Below are 25,241 nucleotides of genomic sequence, written 5' to 3' on the forward strand. Positions count from 1 at the left end.
TATTACTAATAGTAGGAGATAGATAATAAATATTTATTGGCTATTTTGATATAAAAATGAATCAAGTACTTAAAATATTTGAATTTTGCCACCAATTGTCTCCTCCTTTATAATTTTCAAGTGTTGTTTTCAAACCTTCAGTTCCCTATTTTCCTAAATGGAAATAGAAGAAGCACACCACATTAATTCATAACATGGGAAAACTTCACAATTAGTTGCCAGACTTTACATTTTTGAACATATTATTTGAAAATGGCTATATTCTAGAATGTACTGTTTAGAATTAGCATTGCTCAGGAGAAGCAGTAACTAAGTTTTCTTTTAGCTTCTTAGTGCAGCCCAGCAGTGCTGGAAATAACTTATCTTTTTCCAGTAATTTTAGAAGTACTATTTATTTTTTCCTGATTCTTTTATAATTACATAAATATATAAAATTACATAAATATATAAATTATAATACAAGTCTGTTTTAGAAGACTTAGAACCTACAAATACATGTGAAGATAAACATTACTTATAATGCTACATATAGAACCATGCTTAATATTTATATAAATATATGTATATAATTATTAACAAAGGATTTTGCTATGTGCTGATTTGTAATGCATACTTTTCACTTAATAGTAGTTCTTCAGCAGCATCATTTTTAATAGCTGCGTAACATTATGTCAATATGTGCCATTATTTTATTTAACCAGGGCGCTACTGATGCACCTTTAGATTATTTTTATTTTAAAAAATCAAAGTAATTTATAAAACATCTGTTATTCATTCCTATTCCCTTAGCATTAAGTTGCTACAAGTTTAACTCTTAGTCTAAAGGATAAACATATATTTTAGGAATTTAATTTGTTGGAAATGACATTGTTTCTTTAATAAAAGTACCATAGTATGTAGAACTGATTGGTCCTTCTCTCCAAAGACTTTTGACTATAAAACAGCATTTCAAGAGATCAATTAGTGAGTGACAACTGTCAATATTTATCATCAATATTTGACAGTGACCTGGATCCCCTGTGTAAGTAGAAGTAACCGACAAAGTCTCTTCCAGACAAGTCTGAAACATCATCTTTAAAGCATTTTAAGTTCTTGATGAAGGAAAAGAACTCTTTTAAGTGCAAAATGATTCGTGTAGTTTTTTCTGTAAGAAACGACAACTGTAAAAGGGTTTATATAGTGTTTCTGAAGTTCATTGTTTCTACTTGGTGGGTGTCATAGTCATTTTTTCTGAAACGAAGGTAGATATACACCACCACTTTTATGTTTATTTAATTCATTTACTAAAATTTTGAATATATTTATAAATGGGAAAGTGGTGGTTTTCAGATTTAAATTATTGGGTAAATTAAAGGACAAAAACTTTTTAATAAAAAGAAAATCTTAAACATACCTTAGAATTATTTATGTACATTAGATTATCAATGTTTTTTATTTTATATACTAGCAGTCTCCTCAGTTGTCTCTGATTTTGAATCTTTTTATGTTATGAACCACTGCTTTTTAGAAAGTTTTTTGATCTTTTTCCTCTCATCTGTATTAGGTAATCTGATTTAATATTAGTAATTTTTAGTTATCATGATCAAAAATATTAGTTGGCATTTCTAATTTTGCTTTTTCTCTCATGGAGACTAGGCATTTTACACTTATTTTTTTCCCACTCTTTGAAACTGATCTGTATAAAGTTATAGGATTGCAAAATACAGTTAGCAGCAGCTGAGTGGATTTAAATGCAAAGGTTAATGTTTTGAACATGAATAATGTGAATAAAGTAAAGTTAGTTACAAATTTATGCTACAGTTAGTAGATTTGTGTAATTCCTCTGCTTTGGTAATTAGAATTACCATAATAGAATTTCATGTTTTTGTGGTTTTGAGTTGTTAAGAATCAACTTTTTTGTGCGTATTTGTGTTTTCTTTTAGACAAAGTTCCTATAATTGATTCAACCTCATTTCTTGGTATTTTTTCCCCCTAGATTTTTTAAAAACAGGATTAATATGTAGAAGATTATGCTGCCTCTTCCCTTTTGCTCTTAATCTATTTCTTATAAGCAATATCAAATCAGCCGTTACTTACCAGGCAAGTTTCAGGATGTTGTTCGTGCACATATGCATTCACCAACCTGTTCCTTGCACTTCCTAAGTTTACCTTTGTTTTCTAGATTTGAGGTTATCTTGCAAGTAGTATTTGGTTTTTTTTTCCCTTAAGCTCATCCTTTTTTTATTCCCTTTGCTATTTCACTGCACTCTCTTTGGCTACTTTAGTTAGAGCTATTCTCAGCTTCATTCTCTTTAGAAAGGTCTTTTAAAAAAGTTTGGCTGTCTTATTAAATTTTTCTGTTCTAATTTCCTGTATAAAATATATACAACTTAAGGGTTTTTTTTGGTTTCTGTGGTTTAAAAAGTATTTCCTCAAAATGTGTCAATTTGTCTTGCTTTAAATAGTTGAAAATAAGAATTGTTAGCTTCATTAAGATGAGCACAGATGATTAATTCCTTAGATCACATCATCCTTGGTGTATTTAGTAAGTTGACAGATTCCTGATATAGCATAGTTTTCAGGAAACTTCATGATTTGAATACATGAAAAGTGAATTTTCACTTTAAATCAGAATTATAACTCTTGCAAACAGTATCACAGTTTGCAGGTTTGGCAAATAATCTTACATGTAAATTTAAATCTTGACTAACCTAGTTTCAAGTAATTCAAGTTAGCAAATTAATTTAAAGCTTTGGATTTAACTTTTCACATACCACCTATGATCATAGGTAGTGTAACCATTGGAGGAAAAGTGATGATAATTGTAGTAGGAAAGACTCACAGTACAGTAAATATTTGAATTTCTGTGTGCCATTCAAATATACAAAATTTCTTACATTTACTACATACAGCAATCTATAAAGGAATAAAGGCTTTTTATGTCCACTTTATACCTTAAGCCAGGCCTAGAGAACTTAGAAGACTTGTGAGCCAAAATATACTGAATTATCAAAAATTTGACAACTATGTTTTCCCTAAAATCTCATTTCAGTCTCATTGATTGACTTAGCATATGTGTTTCGGTATAATTTTTGTTTAACAACAGGACTGTATAAACTCCTACTTGTTCTGTAACAGAGTATTAAACTTCCTGATAACATGGCTATTTTAAAACTAAACAAAGAAAGGAAAAACACTCAATATTTAAAATAATTGTCAAAGACCTTATTTTTATACTGCCTCTTTTTAATGCTGTTTTTTCCTCTAGTTTACTATGAGTAAATGTTTTTCTAGGCACATATATTTACTTAAATATGGATTTATTATTCAGCTAAAGTAGCTCAAGTGTCATCTTTAGCAGATGTACAGATGTATGTTTTCACTTTCCATGTTTGTCACTACTTTTACCCTAAAAAAATCAATTCTAAAAAAATTCTTCAGTGGAATTTGAGTGTTTTTTGTTTTGTTTTGGTTTTGGTTTTTTTTTTTTTTTGCTAATCTTAGTTGTAGACCAATGGGAAAAGGTAATGAGATGTTGAACTATTTGGGTGGGCTGGGGCAGAGGTGGTATTCTCTGAATGCCTTGTATGATTATTTGAGACTTTGTATTTTGGAACTATATATATGTATTATATTGGACTAGAATGCCTCTTCATTAGTACAGTTATCCTGTGCATGCAGAATCAGTGTCACAGAGGTGCATGGATATTGTCATCAATGAAGCAGCACTGACCTTTCCAGCTTGCACTTTTATGAGTAGTTTGCATGTAATGCATTCATTTGCTTTTATAATGCTGGCTGAATACTTTCTTATTAACATTTTTATAAAGATGCAGTGATCTATTTTTTATAATAAATTTCTAATGTCAGTCAACTGAATGATAACCTTCAAATTTGTCATTCATTAAAGGGAAGCACCATTTATCTGTCATTGGTATTATGTTTAGAAACTTAAGGGCACTTAGTTTGAGTTGTGAATACGAAAACTGAGACTGCACCTTTAAAGTATTTTGAGATGCTATTAGTACATTTTTATCATGATTATATAAAGTTATAACAGTTTACTGCCAACAGCTTGCATTGCCAACTGCTGATTTTTTTTCTTTTGATAATATGCTGCATGTAGATAAAGATGACCTCTCCCCAACTGCTGAGGTTTGGGATGTAGACCAGGGACTAATAAGTAAACTGAAGGAACAGTACAAGAAGGAACGAAAGGGGAAGAAAGGGGTGAAGAGTAAGTGCAGATTCTGACTATTAAATTTTTGTATACCAATATTGAGAAAAAAATTATTCAATTATGTTTTTTATGTAATTTTATTTTTTGTTTCATAAAGGGGGCAACTAACTTTAAACTTTGTCTGTTGTATATTTGAAATTTTTTGAATATAATTTAGGGAATATTATTGATCAAGCATGAAATCATTTAAAATGTGTTGGGTAAGGGTGAAAAGGAAGGATTTTGAGGGTTTGTTTTTTTTTGTCTTTTAAACCAAATTGTAAAGAATATTGGCCTTGAAGTTAAAAATAATAAAAATTTATTCAAAAGGGATAAAACTATAAATTTCTCTATTTTTGATACATTGGGTATTATAGCTACAACTAACTCATGACCAGGTTATATTTCTTAGTTTGGGACTCCTTAAATACAGTAAGTAGGAAATTTTCTGCTTTCTGGTCTTAATCCAACCACAAATAGCAACAGCAAAAAAAAAACAACAAAAAACTTCGTAGTTTTTTCTTGGATACCGTGGTGAGTGAAGGCCAAGGGGGAGGGTAGTGGTGGCAGTAGAGTTTGTTTGGTCAATAGCCAGATGTCTTACGGTGCCTGGATGTATTTTTCACTATTGTATCTTGACCAGTATAGTTATTAAAAGTGTAAATGCATTTATAACCCCTCTCTCAAAGAAGTAATTCATTTCCATTTTGTGTATCAACCTTATAGGCCATATGAAAACATTTTCACACCTATGAGTATTTAATGGAGAAACTTGAAACTTATTTTTGTGAAACTTTATTTTGAACTGGCCATTGAATCCTGCTAGTCTAACTTTTTAAATTATATCAAGGAGAAACTAGTGTATGACAAAGGCAGAAACCATATAGGCATTCTTTCATAATTTCTTTGGTAACAAATACATGCATTTATAAAATGGCAGGTATAATGGAAAAGGGTATGCGTTTCCTTCAGTAAAGCATTTTTTGAGTTGTTTAATTTGTTGTGGAGGCTAGTAAGTAAGGTTTTGGGGATTGTACCTATTACATAATTTTCTTTTATAACTTTATGCTAGTTTATGTTATTGCATGTGAGTAAAAAGACAAACTATTCTTTAAGTGTACAGTGAACTGCTTATTGTATTTAAAAACATTTGGTACTGGGCTGGGACTGTGTTCAGTTCTAACATCATTTACCTATAATGTATGCATGTTGAATATAAAAGTACTTTTGTGTGATGACTTTTAATATAGACAAAATGACTTTAGAATTTTAGGGTTTAGTTTTTTTTAATATTTAGATTACTTATTTTGGATATGTTATCATACTGACTTAATCTGCTGAAGGTTTCTTTGGAAATGTTACTTGATGTTGCTTCTTATTTAAAACAGAAGTATCCAATTTTTTCCCCTGATAGACTATGTTTAGACCTATATCTTTTTGAGATTTAGAAATAAATACAAGTCAACTCAAGGTCTTTTCTGTAGGCTTTTAATTTTTCTAAAAAGTTTTTTTTTAATTAAAGGGAAAATACCTGTTCAAGAAATATTAGAAACAGATAAACTTAAGTTTTAAATCCTCATATAGAATTTAAATTTATTTTTTAAATTGGGCTATAATATACACAATTTTATAATTGAGCTAACAGTTCATAGAAAACATTTTATGTCAACAAATAACTTTTTGGATATGTTTTTGATTTTTTTTTTTTCAAGCAGTATTGGAGAACCTAATATGTGAATTGGGTAAAAGGGCTGCTGTGATTGAATCAGTCTAGGGACCCTGGTTCCATAATTTAAGGATCTCATGGCTCAATAATATCTTATCTAGATATGTATGACATTATTCAGTCCATTCCCCTTTAATTTTGACTTTTTTTTCAAAAATTTTTTTATGTAATCACAAAAATAGCACATGCTTGTTATTTAAACAATATAAGAACTATGTAGGCATACAAAGAAAAAATAAAAAGTAAAAATCCCTGTAATCCTACCACTCAGATTAACTATGTTTGACATATATTCATCCAGCTTTTCCTAAAAGTCTTTATACATAAACCTCCGTTTTTTATATTTCAACTAGAATATTATTATATTGGTTTTTTTTTTAGTTTTTAGTTTTTTAGAGACAGAGTCTCACTTTGTTGCCCAGGCTAGAGTGAGTGTCATGGTGTCAGCCTAGCTCACAGCAACCTCAATCTCCTGGGCTCAAGCGATCCTCCCGCCTCAGCCTCCCGAGTAACTGGGACTATAGGCATGTGCTTGGCTAATATGCCTGGCTAATTTTTTGTATGTATATTTTTAGTTGGTCAGTTAATTTCTTTCTATTTTTAGTAGAGACAGGGTCTTGCTCTTGCTCAGTCTGGTTTCGAACTGCTGACCTGGAGCAATCCGCCCACCTCGGCCTCCCAGAGTGCTAGGATTACAGCCCTCACAGCAACCTCAAACTCCTGGTCTCAGGCGATCCTCCTGCTTCAGCCTCCTGAGTAGCTGGGACTACAGGCATGTGCCACCATGCCTGGCTAATTTTATTTATATATATATGTGTATATATATACATATATATAAATATATATACATATGTATTCATATTTATATATATGTATATATATACATATATAAAAATATATAAAATATATAAAAATATATATTAAAAAATATATATATTTTTTTAGTTGTCCAGCCTTTCTTTCTATTTTTTTTTAGTAGAGACGGGGTCTTGCTTTTGCTCAGGCTGGTCTCAAACTCCTTAGTTCAAACTATCCTCCTGCCTTGGCCTCCCAGAGTGTGTTTCTTTCCTAATGTTCATAGTCATCTATTACTTTGTTGCCCAGGCCGGAATGCAGTGGTGTTGTCATAGCTCATTGCAACCTCAAACTCCTGAGCTCAAGCAATCCTCTTTTGTCTTAGCCTACTGAGTAGCAGGGACTATAGGCATGTGCCACCATACCCAGCCAATGTTTTATTTTTTTATTTTTTGTATAGAGAGGGTCTCACTGTGTTGCCCCAGCTGGTCTTGAACTCTGAGCCTCAAGTTATCCTCCTCCCTTGGCCTGCCAAAGTGCTAGGATTATAGGCATGAGCCATTGCACCCAGCATATGTTTTGTATCTGAAACATAATTTTGGTGGTATTTCATTTTTTGAATTTAACCTAACCTTCATTAGTTAAACCTTTAGATTGTTTTAATTTTGAAACACTTTTGTAAACATCACCATCTTTAATGTTACTTAAATAAGTAGATACTGGGGTAAGCGTTCTAGCAAAGTGTCTCAGGAAAGAATAATTAAGAAATAATAAATTATGCTTGTTTATACTTTATGAAATTCTGTAAATTAAAAACTTTTTGCTCTTGAATACAGAGTTCACTGTTGGCTCTGAATCCCTGGCATGCAGGTGGAATTTAAGAAATTTTGTGCTTTATGGATCACAAACTTCTCATGGTCTTAATTCAAGTAGATCATATTAATACTAAAATATTATTTTAAGATGATGATTCAAGAATTTTCTTAGGATTTTTATTGTCTAATCTTTGTTGGTTTTTATTCTGGTTTCTTCTACATGTAGCTTTGAACAAGTCAGAATAACTCATGAGCTCTGTAGCCTTTTGATTCTTTCTTTAAAAAATGTTTATAATTGACACATAATAGTTGTACATGTTTATTGGGTACAGTGTAATGTTTGAATACATTGTATAATGATCAAATCAGAGTAGTTAGCATATCCATAATTTCTTTGTGGTGATAGTATTCAGCATCCTCTTTTCTAGCTGTATTAAAGTACATATTATTTATTGTTACTAGCTATAGTCACCCTACTGTATAACAGAATACAACACTAGAACTCATTCTTCCTATCTAACTGTAAATCTGTACCCATTGACCAGCCTTGTTTTGTTTTTTTTTTCTTTGTTCCAGAATGTGAACAAATCACACCTACAGTATCATAGCACTAAGTTTCTACAGATTTTTTCCCTCCGGTTTCTTAGAGGGAAGAAAACTGTTTGCCAACTTATCATATATGGAATCAACAGATGTCATCTAATCTAAATGTCTTTTTTATTCCTTTTTGAAGGGAAAGAGAAAAATGGCAAGACTGTTGTCTTTTTTTTTTTTTTTTTTTTTTTTTTAAGACTGTTGTCTTTTTAACTTTGTGAAGACTCATTCAAGATTTGATTCTTGGTGGAAAGGCTTCTAAAATCAAGTGCTAAGCTAACGTTTCTGTGTCTTCTAGTTTGTTCACTCCGCTCTTTTTTCCCCCACCTGAGGCAAGAGGAGATGGGTTAAAAGTGACACCTTTGCTTTTGAAGTGTAGACCCCCTTCAGTGTTTGTTTCTTACTAAGCAAAATATACTTAAAAGATGTATCAATATTTTATTTGTTGATACTTGTAAAATTCAAGACTACCAAACTAAAGAGGCTTGATGCAGTTACTTTGGTTTCAGACATCAAAGGGTTAAGCTTCCTTTTCTTTTTAACATTTTATTTTAACATAATTTCTTTTTTTTCTTTTTGGCCTTTTTTTTTGAGGTGGGATCTCACTGTGTTGCCCAGCCTCAAATTCCTCATCTCAAGTGATCCTCCCTCCTCAGGCTCCCAAGTAGCAGGGACTACAGGCATATCACATACCCGGCTTGACATAATTTCTGATTTAAGAAAAGTTTGCAAAAATAGCACAGAGAATTTCATATACTTTTTATCCAGGTTCCCCAAATGTTAACACACTACCACATTTACTTTATCCTTTTCTTTCTGTAAATATATACATTTTTTTTGAACAGTTCAGAAAACTGAATAAGTTATAGACTTGTTGCCTCTTAAATACAATAATGTATATGACCTAGCCACGAAGATACTCTGATCATGATACAATGATGAAAATTAGGAAATTGACATTAATTAAACAGTAATATCTAACCTAAAACCTAGTTTTCTTTACTTTTTAATTAAATTTGTAAGTTTTCTATAATTTGGGGAGAGAATGGGGGAAAGTTCTAAATTAATCTTTTGTAAAATTCTTGAGCTGATTACATTTTCTAGCTTTTTATGGTCTCCATTTTTGCTATATTTTATGTTTCACTGAAAACATGTAAATCTATCTGGACGTGGTGGTACGTGTCTGTAGTCCCACCTACTCAGGTGGCTGAGGCAGGAAGCTGATTTAAGCCCAAGAGTTTGAGATGCCGTGAGCTACGATGTTGCCACTGCACTCTGGCCGGGGCAACAGAGCAAGACTCTGTCTCAAAAAAAAAAAAAAAAAAAAAGGGTAAATAAATAATGATTAAAAATTGCACAGCGTATAGCATGAGAAGTAAGTATGAGGCACCTAAAATACAGAGCCTTTATTTAGAATATGAGAGAGGAACTAAAAATCTTTTAAGACTTTATTTTTTGACGCTGGTTACTGTTTATATTAAATAACATGAAAAATTTAAACTGTGTTTCTTATTAGGTGACATTATCTTAGAGCCCATTGTTACTCTTATGCCATATTATACCTATAAAATTTAGGATTATCAAGAAGATAAGATTATTTCATTTTCTTCAAAAGATTTATAGGCTTTTCCCATTTTAAAAATTCATGTATTGAGAATATGTGTTCGCAGTCCTGATATTTTACTGTGTGGACTTGTCTTAGTTTTCCCAATTATTCTCATTTATCTTAACTTTCTTGTCTTTTCTGTCTACAATATGATTTTTTGCCATCGTCTTTCTTTCCTGCTGTTACAGAATTGCTGTACATCTTCAAGCTTGAGTATCAGCACATTGGAAAAGGAACATCTTTTAACTTTTTTAACGTTTCTTTTAATAGAAATTGTAAGTGAGCTTCAATGTGTTTAATTTTCATATTAGTATTTGTTTGTTGTTCCAGATCCAGTATAACACATTGTCATCACAAATATAATATTTTTTGAAGTGTGGCTTCAAGCCAAATATTAGGCATTTTTAATACATTTAAGGGAAATTATTATAGCATTAATCTTCAGTAGGCTTTTAAAAACACCTTTGCACATACTATAAATTATCTGTGGTGATTAAGTTACTTCTGTGGAGCAGAGAGTATAATTTGAAGAGCCCATAAAATGTTGCTGTATTCTATCTCCTACATCAAGTAAAAGACAAAAATAGCACTGTTTCTCATTAAAGAGAGAGTTTAAACTAAGAAATGCAGTAGTTTTATATTATTAGCTATAATTTTACATTTTTAATACAAACCATTCAGGTCTTCAACTCTTTTTAAAACCATACGGTCACTTTGCAGCTAAAGTTATTTTTCTTTAACATTGTGATGTCATGTTTATTTAAGACAACAGTTGTCATGTGAAAGTTTCAATTTTAATGATATTCAGAAAATAGCAAACATGACTTAACTAAATTCTTATCCTAAAGTAAGCTTATCTTTTCCAGATTATTGCCTGCAAACAATTGGTTTCCCTTCAGAATATAATGTTGATCAGCAAAGGGAGGGCATATTCAAGAGAGGGAAAATGTTATATTTGTAAAAAATGTACTACTTTACTTACAATAATAGAGTATATGGGAAGATAAATTTCATGTCACAAGTGTGTGTGTGTAAGTGTAAATTTTAAAAAGCAGGAGTTAGTCCATAGCTTGGCTTACATGTGGCATATTTAGTGTGTTTTTCATTGTGCTACAGTCTATTTAGAGGATTGTACATGTATGTAGGACTTGGTAGTCATGATTAAGAGGTAGGTAGGTTGTGTTTTACAATTCACAGTAGTAAAAAGAAAGTTTTTGAAAAAGTAGGCCAGACACAGTGACTCAAGCCTGTAATCCTAGCACTTTGAGAGCTAAGGTGGTAGAATCACTTTGAGACCACGAGTTTGAGGCCAGCCTGGGCAACATAGTGAGACCCTGTCTCACAGAATTATTTTAAAAAAATTAATGGGTGTGATGGTACATACCTATAGTCCCAGCTACTTGGGAGGCTATGGTGGGAGGATGACTTAAGCTCAGGAGGTTACAGTGATCTGTGATTACACCACTGCACTACTGAGCAGCAGAACAACAACTTGTCTCTTATAAAACACTTAGGAAAAGTATTTCTACTTCTATAGATTCCAGCGATAATTGAGAATCAGTTTTTATTTTAATGCTTAATGATTCTTCAAATATGCCTTCAAATATTGGTTTTAGTATGATGTCTAATATTCCATTACACTTAATACCATAATAATTTTTCATTACTGCTAATAAGATTTCAAATTTTTTATTTGAAATTGTTCTGTTGCATTTGTTAGATTATTGAATAGACTTAGAAAGAAAATGAAGAATTAAATTTGCTGTTAAAAGATGCTTAACAAAGTAGAACAAAGACTGATTTCTGGTTATGAAATCTACTTTCTTCTTTTGGCATCTCTTACAAAACTAGGATTAGAGCAGGGAAGTTCCATCTTTTCCTAAACTGGGCATTGGGCCACATAGAGACTAAAGTTTAGCTGTAGTATGCAAATGATAATAATTATTATATAATCTAGGATTCTCCATTTGAACAATAACTTTCATATTGTCTCCTGCCTTACTTCCTATCTATGTCTCCCAGTTCATGTGTACAGGAAGATTATGACTTCACGTTATCTATAACAACAAAACTTTCTGTTAAGCCTTTATTATGTTTCACATTAGCTGTCATATAATGAAATTATTTACAAGATAATATTTAATAAAGTCAAATTTTATGGTATACACTACTATAATAAGGGTGCAGGGAAAGACCAACAAAAGCTGTGATGGTACATACCTATAGTCCCAGCTACTTGGGAGGCTATGGTGGGAGGATGACTTAAGCTCAGGAGGTTACAGTGATCTGTGATTACACCACTGCACTACTGAGCAGCAGAACAACAACTTGTCTCTTATAAAACACTTAGGAAAAGTGGAGAGGAGATGTAACTGGTTTGAAGGAAAATGTAGAATTAAGATAGGCTAAGGTGATGTTAGAAGACAAGAACTTGGGGGTGGGGGCAGTATTTTCAACTTTCTGAAGAATAATAGTAGGACAGATTTGACAAAATATGGCAGAAATAACCTCGGTGAACATTGGTACTGTACGGAAACTATTGGTACTATATGTTTTGACTGGAAAATTAAGGAGATTTATATTGTGGATAAGATTGGATAGAAAAAATAGGATCAGATCATGAGGCACATGCAAAGTTAAGTGCAAAATTTTAGTTAACCTTGATCAAAAGAGTGTTGAAGTACCACTTGTGGTTTTTGAGCAAAGGGCGATATAATAAATGTGATAATTTTGGAAAATTAATTTAGTTGTAATATTCAAATGTGATCAAAGGCAAATGGAGCTTGGAGATAGAAAAAACAAGTAGAAATCTATTACAGTAATTCTTGAGAATGAAAGCTGTAATTAGAACAAAGTCAATAGAGAGAAAGAGATTAACCTGAGGAATACTTTAAAGGAGGATTTTTTGGGAAGAAAAACAGACTTTTTGCCGCCTTATTTTTCAAATTGAAGAGAAATTGTTAAGATCTGGTTGGAGCATTTTAAAAACAAACTAAATCGGTGATGTCATACAATTGGGAAAGTTATAAAAGGAAGCTTTTTTGTAAGAAAGAATAATATTTATTTTCTTTCACGTTGAATTTAACTGGTGGTTGAACATCCAATTGGCAGTTTTTCATTTATTAGGGAGTTTGTTTGTAGTTACTTCACTGTTGGGGGAAAATCCTTAGGTAATGCTGAGCTTTTCCATTATAATCATTTTAGAAAATTTAGACTACCTGGCATATTGCATAATCCAGAAGTGGAGTTATTTAAGCATTACTAAGAAGTTAGGGATTACTATAAATTAGAACTAATAACTAAGATTCTACCTATTTCCATTAAGTTTTACCATTTCATTGCCTAGCATTCTATTAAGGATAACATAGCATAGGTAAGTGATAGTTCCCGGAGTTACTAACACTCAAATAACCACAGTAAACTTAATATTTAATAATTATATACCAGTCTAGGCCGGGCGCTGTGGCTCACGCCTGTAATCCTAGCTCTCTGGGAGGCCGAGGCAGGTGGATTGTTTGAGCTCAGAAGTTCAAGACCAGCCTGAGCAAGAGTGAGACCCCGTCTCTACTAAAAAAAAAAAAAAAAAAAAAAAAGTTAATTGGCCAACTGAAAAATGGAAAAAAAAAAATAAAGGAATAATTATATACCAGTCTAGTCCATTAATATTGACATTAGTGAATATAAGATCATAATGTTTGACCTTGGATATGCCTATTTTGTTTTACTTTATATTGATTATAAAACATTTTCTTTGTCTTTTCAAATTTTTTTTACATTCTTAAAACTACATTTTCTTTCAAAATACATGGTTGGAAATGATTCTGCTATTTCTGAAGTTCAAAGGTAAAGAATATTCCACAATACTGCAGAAGCTTTTGTGTTTTGTATATTTTGAATTATCCAGGCAGCAGCTGAAATTCTCCCCTTGAATTTGTGGCCTGTGACTGTTGACTTTTCATATCATTATGAGAAATTCAGAGAGCTTATGGGTAAATTAAAGATTTCAAATTTGGGAAAAGTAAAAAAAAAAAACATTTTGAGAGAAATTATGGTTGATTTACTATTGATGACAAATTTGTGCTAATGTGGCAGGAAAATATCCATGGAAACACCAGGTAAAGTTAATTGTTTGTTGCACCCTCATAAAAATCATTTGTACTTATTCCTTTGTTAACTTTTTTAAAACAGTGAATTAAATTGAAAAGCACCTGTTTTATTCTTTACACTGATAAACATTAACCTTAAACACCAGCATTTTTCTGTTTCAATGGTACCTTCTGTGTCTATGAGCTTATGGAACTTTGGTTGAGTAACAGAAGCCTGCCTCCCCACCTCCCTCACCATCCCCCTTTCTGTTTAAAATATACAGCAGAGATACATATATCTCTCTACAGAAATTGTGAATGTTTTAAATATTTAAACTCTTACTTTGTTTTGGGGGGTGGTGTGGAAAATTGAAGACATCTTTAATTATCTGATATTTTAATAGCCTGTTTTGTTAATAAATTGGTTTTAAAGGGTGCTGGCAAGTCAGGCGGTAGCCATTAAATGAACCTCTACTGCTGACGTTAATTTACAGGGGTCAACAGGACAAAACTCTACGACATGATAGCTGATCTGGGAGATGATGAGCTGCCCCACATCTCTTCAGGAATCATTAATCAGTCTAGGTCAGCCTCTACTAGAATGACTGATCATGAAGGTGCAAGAGCAGAGGAAGGTACAAAAATTTAGCTACCGTGTTTATTTACATTGCAGAAGGCCTTAACTCCAAATCACATTTTAATATTGCAAATTTGATGCTGTTTAAAATGTTGAGGATCATTTTATATGATCTTCAGAGAAGGTGTTGGGCAAGCTCTTATTGTCTTAGGGATTTTGAAATTTGGGGCTTCTATTTCTTTATATTTTGTTTTTGTTTTTAATGTTAGGTGGAGTTGTTTCTATCATAGGTCAATTCAGAATACCTTTCCTAAATCTACCTTTAACTTACAGATGTAGTAACAGGAAAATAGTAATTTATAAAAATAAACTCTAAATACATATAGAAAAAACTATTTACTCACTTTTGTCATATTGTCTAAATTTAGCCACTAGTAATAACTAGCACTTACTAGGAGACAACACGTCAGTCACTGTGCTTAGAACATTACATATATTCTAAAAATATGTGACTGTTGCCTAATTTAATCATTTTAGAGTAAGGCAACATCATTCTTTTTTAACTTGGTAGCAAGTACCTCCTAATGAATTTTCTAAAATTTGCCCAAATCACAAATGTGTAGGAAATGAATGTACTACTTAAGCATTTTTTCCAAAGTTGTTTTTAGCTGAAGATACACTTGAATAGTTTATTCTAGTTCTAGTTTGTTATAATTCCAAGTAGTGAATCTCATTTTTAACCAAATATTATTGTAATGTATACCATATAAGAAGAGTTTATTATCTAATAATTTGGCATAAAGATTCAATTTCATTGATGTTTCTGCCTTTGCTGTGTAAGGGGATTAATGTCCTAGTCAAAAAATTTTAAATACCCTTTAAGATTTCTCTAGTAGCACATTCTCCTTACAGTTAAAGTTAAATAATTTTATATTCCCTCACCTTAATTTACCTTACCTTTACTGCTCACCTTAATCTGTAAGAAAATTTGAGAAAAGATTTTAAAAATTACTAAAATAATAAAACGAAAGTAAAATGAATGAAAAGTAAAACAGTGTCTATTAATTTTTGTGCATCTCATGTCTCCTATTGAGCTTTTTTCAAGTTTAACTTGAAAAGTATTTTCTAAAATATACATACCAGCTTCATTATTTTTCATTTTATGCATTTAGTAGCAATTTAGTTTCTTTAGCTTTTGGTCCGTTTTATCAAATAATGCATGGTACAACTTGGTAAAATTTTTATAATTAATGTACATTTAAACTGTACATTTTACAGTTTAAGGCAAAGCCATCCAGTATGGACTCTTTTAAATGTTTCAAACCAAGGATTTATGGAAAAGGCCAGTCAAGGCCCAGTCTTAAACAAAAACCAATTTAGAGCTCTGTGTGTGTATTTATGTGTATGTGTGTGGTTTAAAGAAAAAATGTGAAGAAAATGTAATAATCTCTTTCTTAATGGTAGGAGGAGAATGGGCCAGAGGGGTATGGGGAGATTTGATAAGTGTGAACTTCATTTTACTTTTTCAAAGGGTAAATCTTACTAGAATTTGTTATTTGAAGAGATTTGAATTCGGCTTCAAGCTAAGAAGAAAAAACATTGGAGTTCATAATCTCCTATTTTCAGTGGCAACCCCCAACATCATACTTTCCTTTTGAAGTCCATGTTATACCTCATTTTATAAATAATAAATGTCTGTTTTCTAGGAGAGTTACTTCTACATTACAGACTTCTAGACTATTGTTAATAAAGACTTAAGATACAGCATGTTGCCTCTGGCATAAATAGAATGAGTTACTGGACTCTATACCCTTTAGGTTTGATAAAATTGGAGGAGAAAGGAGAAGTTTGATATGTGAGCTTACAGTTCCTTAGTCATAGTGCCCATAAAAAGGAAGGTTAGTTATAGAAGTATGAAATGAACCTTGTTATAAGATCCCATTTCATAGACCCATGATACTAGTATTCTTAGATTGCTTGATGAAATCTCTTTGGCTATATGATAAAAAGTATTATAATTTTCATCATTAAATTAAAAACTTCTTTTAATAATTATATTTTTCTTTGAATTGCTAATGACATTTTTATGTTTATGTAACTATGTGCTATAGAGAATTACATAAATGTTAATAAAATGAACTTATAGAAGTTAATTCCCTTTGCAGAGAACCAAGGGTATATTGAGTACCTACTGTGATTAACATAAGCCACAGTGATCAGTGATAGGAAAAGCAGAACTAATAGCTTAAAAGCTTTTTTACACATATGTATGTAAATAAGTTTTGAGTAAACACGATAGCTTGCTATATGTAGATGTTTGTGTATAGATAAAGGATAGAAATGTAGTCATATGATTAATTAGAAATGAGTATACCAATTTTTTGTTAAATACAGTCAATCTAAAACTGCAGGAAAATTAGCTAATATTGTCCAGATACTTCCCTTCACATGCCCCTAAATTGGTCGGTGGCTGATCAGAAGTATTCCTGCAAAAAGATGATGTAAAAATACAAAACAATTTGTTATGTTAAAGTTACTTTATTGGACTTTTATTAAAATTTGTGTTAGTGAACCTTTGTATCATTGCAAGTGGGAAGAATTAGTGGCATTTTGTTCTAAGTTAGAAACAAATTATGAGCTTAAAGAAAAAATATTTCTTTGTCCTGATGAAAAATGCTTTGATTAATTATCATCTAATGACTTTAAATAATTGTTCTTAAACATAATTGTAAAATATTGATTTTATTGTTCTTAGTTGCTTCTGATGTTACCAAAAACTGCACACTAGATATTGGGAGGAAAGATCAGTGCTATAGATTGTTCAGATTCTATGAGTATAATCATTTAGAGATTAATTAAATACTGCTATTCAGTATCCCTATGTACATATTTTCTTTCATATGCTTTCAGATTTACTCTAGATCAGTTGTTGAATTACAACTTCACTTTAGGATCCTAAGTCAAAAGTTATATAGTTTACTTGATGTAGGATAAAATAATAAAAATGAGATACTTGAAATAAAGATGAGTTTTACTTTTGTCATAGTATATATAAATTATACTCAATTATTTTCAATAGTTTTAGTGATGACTGTCAAGTTTTATTATACTTGTTGTGTTTGCTGTAGCATATTAAATTTATATCATTTTTTCATAGGAACTTTTCAAAATTGCTAATTAGGTTGAGGTTTTGGTATGTTTCTTTTTAAAATTTGTTCATGAATTTTAAGTATGTTTTGTTATGTTGAGTTGTTTTGCATTATAATGACTTGAGTATGTCTCTCTTGCATCTTAATGTTAAAATTTTGCTTTCAAAGCATGCTTCTGAAATGTATTAAGGATTATTGCTTATGCTATGGCTGTTACAGCAAAATCTTTAGAGTGTAGTCAGTCATTCAATTATGGCAGAGTTTAATTGGGGAATAGTATGTGTAGAGAAAAAATATTTTAAGTAATTTAATTGGAACTGCTGATATTAACCTGGAAAACTATAATAACACACATAATATAGATGAGAAAAGTAAAAAAACTTTACCTGAGTGTAGTTTTAAATTGAAAGTAATTCTGGTCAGAAACTTAAAGTTCTGTAGGTAGTTGCTCCATTAGTTGCTCTAATATAGATTAGTTGCTCCATTTTAGAAGTGTCAAAGTAAATAAATGGGGACATTAAAATACAAATTACAGTCAGAGCTTTAAACCTAGAAGGCATTCTGAAGATTGCATGGATTAACCTTTTACATAAAGGAAACTGATATTGGTGGTAAAACTGCTTTTTTTTCCTAAACCATTGCTGTTACTGAAGGCGTCTAAAAATTAAGGCTTCTTTTCAGTGAACTCATACAATATAGCAGACTATTTGAAAACCATTTATATTTGAATATTTATATTATTTTTTACCAGACACTAGAATGCCTAACACTTCTTTAGAAAACAAAAAGACTTAGCAACAACCTATTATATTTTTAAAATGCTGTGTGAGCTACTCTGAGGTCAGCAGTTAGAGGTTTTCCCCCAGGAATAGCTGAAATCTTTATACATAAGTCCATTATTTAATCAGAATTTGTCCTGTTTCTTAACATGTAAACTATAGTTATAATTGCACTGAAATGATAAAAGATTTAAATACACAAAGCTTTTGTGCCCCACCACCTACCCCAGAATAATATATGTAGTACACATTTGATTTATGGAAGATTACTACATTGTAGTTATAACACATTTGTTTAGTACTGTTCAGTAGTAGGATTTTTTGAGTAGAAGTGGGAAAATAAAAATTAATTATATTACTGAATATTATAACTGTTAAGTGCTTAAATTTCCCCCACAATATTGTCTTGTACTGTATGATTTTTCAGCATTTAAGAAGCGGTTTTGTTCTTTATAGCTGAACCAATAACGTTTCCATCTGGAGGAGGCAAGTCATTTATTATGGGTTCTGATGATGTTTTGTTAAGTGTACTGGGCCTTGGAGACCTTGCAGACTTGACGGTAACAAATGATGCAGACTATAGTTATGATGTAAGTGCAGTTTTATTTTTAATTTTTTAATGATTTAATAGAAGGCTCCTTATTTTTTGGAATCACTTATAAAACAGAATTAATGTCAAGGTGCATGGAAAAGATAAGTTTAAGTGTGCCATTGTGTTGATTTGAAGTGACATGTAGTTTTTCTTTTATAACTACTTTCTTTGTGGTGTTTAAATTTTTCTTAGGTATTTTGGTGGAGTAGCTAGACGTTTGGGATGATTACCTTAACATATGGGTCAATAAATATGTCTCGAGTAGTCAACTCTCAATTATCTCAAATGAAGTCATATTTTGGTGTTAATAAGAAAAAAAAAATAGATAACCTGAATCATTTACTTGTCTTTAGAATACTTCTTAAAAAGCATGTTTTATTTTTGAACTTTTATTTTCTTAATGGTATTGTTAAAGTTAGCTTGCATCATTTCCTGAATACTTAACACCTTCATTTGAGGAATGGGGAAAGGATGGAAGGGATGGGAGGGCCAATGTTGGAGGTGAAACGTGTCTTGGATTTAATTTTTTCTAGACATTTAACACTCAATTGAGAGTTAACTATATTTGTTTATATTTTTATAATAATTGCAGTTTTGCAGCAAGTTAAAATTTTTTTTATAATGAATTTCTTTTTCTACATTTTTTACTTATGTTGCATGCTTTTTAGAGACAGCCGTTGGTGGGCTGGATTATTCTCATTAATATTTTTTAAAGTATTTAAGCAACTAAATTCTAGTAAACTTTTGACTGCTTTAAAGTGGTTTTACAGCGTATCTTTACAGATGGAGAAATGAAGGTAAAAATATTAACTTTAATCAGTATCAAGAATTACGAACATGGGATGAAAACAATCTTAAAGGATCTTTAGTTCAGACTTTAAGAAAGCACCTTAACTTGCTGCCTTTAAAATTTCACATGATAAATTTTCTTGGATGACAACTGTACTGTTAATACCCTTTGGTATTTGCTAATAATTTTATTTAAGTTCTTTTTGTTTTCATGTAGAGTATTGCAGCAGTGGTAGTTATTTTGTTCTCATTTGACATTTAATAGGAGCTTTAGGTTTAGCTTGATAATTAGGTAAAATCAGATTAAGGAACTCTATGATCTAGGTATTTGTAAGGTTAATGAAGTTATTTTTCTGAGTTATTAAATAATAAAGATTCGTTATAAAGTTTTTAAGGTACATTAAATTTCCACTGGACATTTTAGCAAAATAGTTTTAAATATATGTGTTAAACGCACCAAAAAGAAGCAAACTAAAACTCCACATACCTACCACTTTATTATTTTTACCACTAAATATTGCATTCTTTCTTTTTAGTTGCCTGCCAATAAAGATGCCTTTCGAAAGACATGGAACCCCAAGTATACGCTACGTAGCCATTTTGATGGAGTACGGGCATTAGCTTTTCATCCTGTAGAACCTGTGCTGGTTACTGCCTCTGAGGACCATACCCTGAAACTTTGGAATTTACAAAAAACAGTTCCTGCCAAAAAGCAAGTATATTAATGTTAACCTAGTTTTTTTGTTCCAATTTTGCTAATATAAGTTATTATTCCTCTTTATTGTCACATATCTTTTATGTACACAATTGATGTAGCTACTCTTTAATATCAACCGGTGATTTATGATTATTTTCTTCTCTTTCCCCACCCTTTCACCCCCTCTTTTAGGAGTGCCTCTTTAGATGTAGAGCCCATCTACACATTTAGGGCCCACATGTAAGTTTTATTGAATTGGTATTTAATTTTATTGAATTGGTACTTAACAACCATAATTATTAACTGTTATTAATCCTCAAACCTTATAATTTTCTCAGTGATTATTTTATATTAGAAAAGACATATTAGTTAATATGTTTAATAATTAGTAATAATATGAATATAATAGATTTTTCAAATGTATACACATGTTCTCCTAGAACAGATTTTAGATGTCACATAAATTCGGCCACAGAAGAATGGGGATTTGAGTTTCTTAAGATTTGTAAGTAATTTTTTTTTCTTCTCTTCCTATAATAGTGGTCCTGTTCTGTCGTTAGCTATTAGTTCTAATGGAGAACAGTGTTTTAGTGGTGGTATTGATGCAACCATCCAGTGGTGGAATATGCCTAGTCCTAATGTGGATCCATATGATACATATGGTAAGTGAAAGGATCAAAGGATGTATTTTGGGGGTTAATGGAGCTGACAAAATTAAATACCTCAAATATTATTATAAGATTGTTTAAACATATACTAGTTTTCTCATTTAGTTCTTCCATTTGCTAGTAATGTGTTTTGTTAAAGAGAAAAATTAGGAAATGTACATACTATGAGTCTTAAACTTGTTCTCTGCTGGGCGCGGTGGCTCACGCCTGTAATCCTAGCACTCTGGGAGGCTGAGGCGGGTGGATTGCGCGAGGTCAGGAGTTCGAAACCAACCTGAGCAAGAGCGAGACCCCGTCTCTACTATAAATAGAAAGAAATTAATTGGCTAACTAATATATATAGAAAAAATGAGCCGGGCATGGTGGCGCATGCCTGTAGTCCCAGCTACTTGGGAGGCTGAGGCAGGAGGATTGCTTGAGCCCAGGAGTTTTGAGGTTGCTGCGAGCTAGGCTGACGCCATGGCACTCACTCTAGCCTGGGCAACAAAGCGAGACTCTGTCTCAAAAAAAAAAAAACTTGTTCTCTGTTGTCCAAAAAAGTATATTAGTCTATATTAATTGAATTGTTAATTAATTTCAGTACTAAAAGGAGAAGAAAACAAAATATTATCTAATAACAAATTTTTAAACTTAAACAGCTTATTATATAGTTTAAAAATATTACGCAGAAAACAGTGGAAACAAAGAGGGACAGTAAGGGTGTAAATCATCTTTTGGAGACCAAAAAATTCTTTAATTTCAAAACAGGAAAAAAAAACCCTTTGACTTACAAATAAAGTTTTTAGAAATCTGTCCTATAGAATTACCTACCTGTGTGTGTTCAGATAAATTTATGAGGGCATTGTCCCTGATTTTTAAAAAAGTATGTTTATGAGCTCTGAGTTTTTTTTATTTAACACATACTTGGTGCCTGTGTTTGTCACTCATAGTGTTTACTACTATGTCAAAAAACAAAGTTTAGTTTGATGGAAAAAATAGACCTTAAATAAGGAGATGGGGATCGATGGTTACAACTTGTGATAAATGGTAAGATCAGATTCTTTGAAAGAGAGTGATAGGCAGAACCCTTTGGATAAGTAGTCAGGAAAAGTCTATCTAAAATAGTGACATCTAAGCCAAAATCTGAAGAATAAAAAGGAGCTATCAGAAACGAGTTTTAAGCCAATAAGTGACCTAATGAATGCAAGGTTTAGAAAGATGACTGTGACTGTTGTGAGGATACATTGGGTTGGGAAGAGTGGAAACAGAAATGCCAATTGGGAGGCTGCTGTAATGTAGTAATCCAGTAGACTAGGTGATAGATGATGTTGCCAAGGTAAGAGTGGTGGTACCAGAGCAGTTAGAGAGAAGTGGTTTTAAGATAGATTAGGGAAGTATGGTAGAATAGACAGGATTTATTGATAAATTATATTGAGTAGATAAAAGTGATAGGTGAGTAATGCTTGATTTGGTTATGTATTTTTAATAGCTTTATCGAGATATAACTTACCATAAAATTCACCCTTCTAAAGTATATGGTTCAATAGGTTTTACTATGTTCATAAGGTTGTGCAACCAACCATCACCACTATCTAATTTCAGAACATTTTCATCACGAATCCTGGGTTTTTGACATGACAGCTGAGTATGTGATGGTAGCATTTATTGAAATGAGGGCAGAACGGGTGTGAGGAGATTTAAGATGGTGAGTTGAATTTTAGGCATGTTCAGAGATGGCAGTATCAGGTAGGTAATATACAAATATGGAGCTCAAAGAGATCTGGGTTGGAGATAAAAGTATGAAGACTCTTCTCTATACCAATGATACTTTAAGCTGTGATAATGGATGTTAAAACATAGGGAGAGTATGTTGTGTAGGGTAAGAAGAGAAGACAATCTGGGACAAAAGTCCTCAGTAACTCTGACATTAGAAGGGTGGCTACAGCAAGAGAGCCAACAAAGGGACACTGAGAAGTTGTGCCCCCCCAAGAGATAGGGAAAAGTGTAGACGAGTATGGAATCATAGAAGCATACCAAAGAAGAAACCATTTTGAGAAGGAAGCAGTCTATATTTTCACATGTTGCCGAGAGGTCTAATAATAGGATAGAAAGGTTCCTTTTGGTAAGATGGATGGCAAATACCTGGGTCTTGGCCAGATAGAGATTAGACACTGGGGCTAAGACAAGAGGACGAAGGGACCTCTGGATAACCTTATAACAGATAAGTCAGACTGTATGGATCAAAAGCAATATGATTTGAACAACCATCAAAAAAAAAAGTTTGTATCATTAAAATATTGCATTTGATGTAATAGAAGTCATTATTGGTGATCTTAGCAAGGGTTGTTTTGGTGTGGTAATGAAAACCATATTGGATTGATTTGAAGAGGAAACAAGGTAAAAAGCGTGTTTACTCAATATGCTTTTCTACTGCTTGGCAGAAGGGCGGTGGGGTAGGTTTAATGAAGATTTTTTTTTTGTTGTTGTTCATGTTCAAGATTCTGGGACATATATATATGAAAACAATAAACATGAAAGCAAGTTAGTGAGTTGAATGGAATTCACAATACATCTCATGGAATTAGCCTTTGATTTCTATAGAAGGACAAATTCCTTACTTGTATCTGGAAGCTAGGAGAAGATGGCTTTAATGATTTATAAATTGAATGGCAAGAAGATGGGGGAGGGGTTCCTATTTGAATGCTGTATTTTCTCACTGAAGTATAAGGCGTAATCATTCGTAAGGAAGGGAAGTTGGAAACAGAATAGTGGAGAGGCTAAGAAATATTCAAGGGAAGTGAGAGGTGTTTACTAGAAAAGCAAGATTGTCAGACAAATGGTGCTCAATGTTGTTAGCTATCACATGTTCATCAGTTGATAAATGGACAAATAAAATGTGGTATATCAATATAATGGAATATTATTTGGCACTAAAAAGAAATGGAGTGCTGATGAATGCTACAACATGGATAAACGTTGAAAATGTCATGCTAAGTGAAGGAAGCCAGTCACAAAAGGCCACTTACTGTATGATTTCATTTATATAAAAATTTCAGAATATCCTGAATCAAGGATCAGAGACAAAAATAAAAAATGTTCAGAATAAGCCTATCTATAGAGACAGAATAGATTAGTGAGTGTTTGCCTGGAGCTGTGGAAAGGTGGGGAGGAAGAATTGGGGGGAAAGTGGCTAATGAGTGATGAAAGTATCCTGAAATTGATTGTGGTAATGGTTGCACAACTCTGCAAACATACTAAAAACCATTGAGTTGTACACTTTAAATGAGTGAATTGTATAGTGTGTAAATTATATTAATATCTATATCTCAATAAAGTTTTTTTAAAAAGTATCTGTTCCTTATAGAAAACTATATGAAAATACAGAAAAGTATTAGATGAAAGGGAAGGATAAAAATAGGTCCAGCAATTAGTAGTAGCCACTGTGTCCATTTTGGTTTATCTTCTTGTGGCCTTTATGTGCATTTTTTATACTTAATATATGGTAATTTATCTTTATGTACTAAAGCATTTCATTTCCTTTAGCTAATTTTTTGTTTGTTTGTTTCTTCCCAGAGCCAAATGTTCTAGCTGGCACTTTAGTTGCTCATACAGATGCAGTCTGGGGTCTTGCTTATAGTGGCATAAAAAATCAATTACTGTCTTGTTCAGCAGATGGCACTGTTAGGTTGTGGAATCCACAAGAAAAGTTGCCCTGTATTTGCACTTATAATGGAGACAAAAGTAAGTAAATTTTGCTTCTATAAGAAACACTAATTTTTTTTTAATTTGGAAGATAAAAAGGACAAAGTAATTGATTTCTTTAGTGCTCCAAAGAGATATATTGAAAGAATTTTACTAAACTTGTGATACTCTTTATTCCTAGAAATTTTTTATTTGTAGTGCTTTGCAGCTATATTCTGTAGCTTGGCACTTTTTGACCTTTTCATGTTCCATTTTAAAAATACAACAATTTGTATATAACAGTGGGGGGAGACAAATAAGGGAACTCGGGGACAACAGAAGGCACTCTACCTGCTCCAGGTGGCTACTCACAAAGACTGAAAGGATTACAGTCTCAAGCATACTTGCAAACCAGGTATGGTTTTTCTGAGCAGACTGGTTGGGTAATCCAGCCATAATCACCCTTATCTGGGAAGTATGGATTCGGTTACTTTCATTATTTCAGATATTT

The 25,241-nt window shown here is 32.0% G+C and overlaps 1 protein-coding gene across 5 annotated transcripts in view; it reads left to right on the top strand.

Moving 5' to 3' along the window:
- Window positions 1–25,241, top strand: part of STRN3 (striatin 3) — a 108,762-nt gene that overhangs the window by 70,241 nt on the left and 13,280 nt on the right. For 3 of the 5 annotated variants that reach the window (XM_012773458.2, XM_012773456.2, XM_076004134.1), the window contains exons 8-14: window positions 4,106–4,216; window positions 14,314–14,454; window positions 18,781–18,914; window positions 20,242–20,417; window positions 20,595–20,642; window positions 20,943–21,064; window positions 24,623–24,790. In XM_012773458.2, the coding sequence (XP_012628912.1) occupies window positions 4,106–4,216; window positions 14,314–14,454; window positions 18,781–18,914; window positions 20,242–20,417; window positions 20,595–20,642; window positions 20,943–21,064; window positions 24,623–24,790 (900 nt within the window). The remainder of the gene's footprint in view (window positions 1–4,105; window positions 4,217–14,313; window positions 14,455–18,780; window positions 18,915–20,241; window positions 20,418–20,594; window positions 20,643–20,942; window positions 21,065–24,622; window positions 24,791–25,241) is intronic. The other 2 variants (XM_012773457.2, XM_012773461.2) reach the window with 2 other exon arrangements.

The sequence above is a fragment of the Microcebus murinus genome, chromosome 6 (genome assembly GCF_040939455.1).
Source record: "Microcebus murinus isolate Inina chromosome 6, M.murinus_Inina_mat1.0, whole genome shotgun sequence".
Lineage (NCBI taxonomy): Eukaryota > Metazoa > Chordata > Mammalia > Primates > Cheirogaleidae > Microcebus > Microcebus murinus.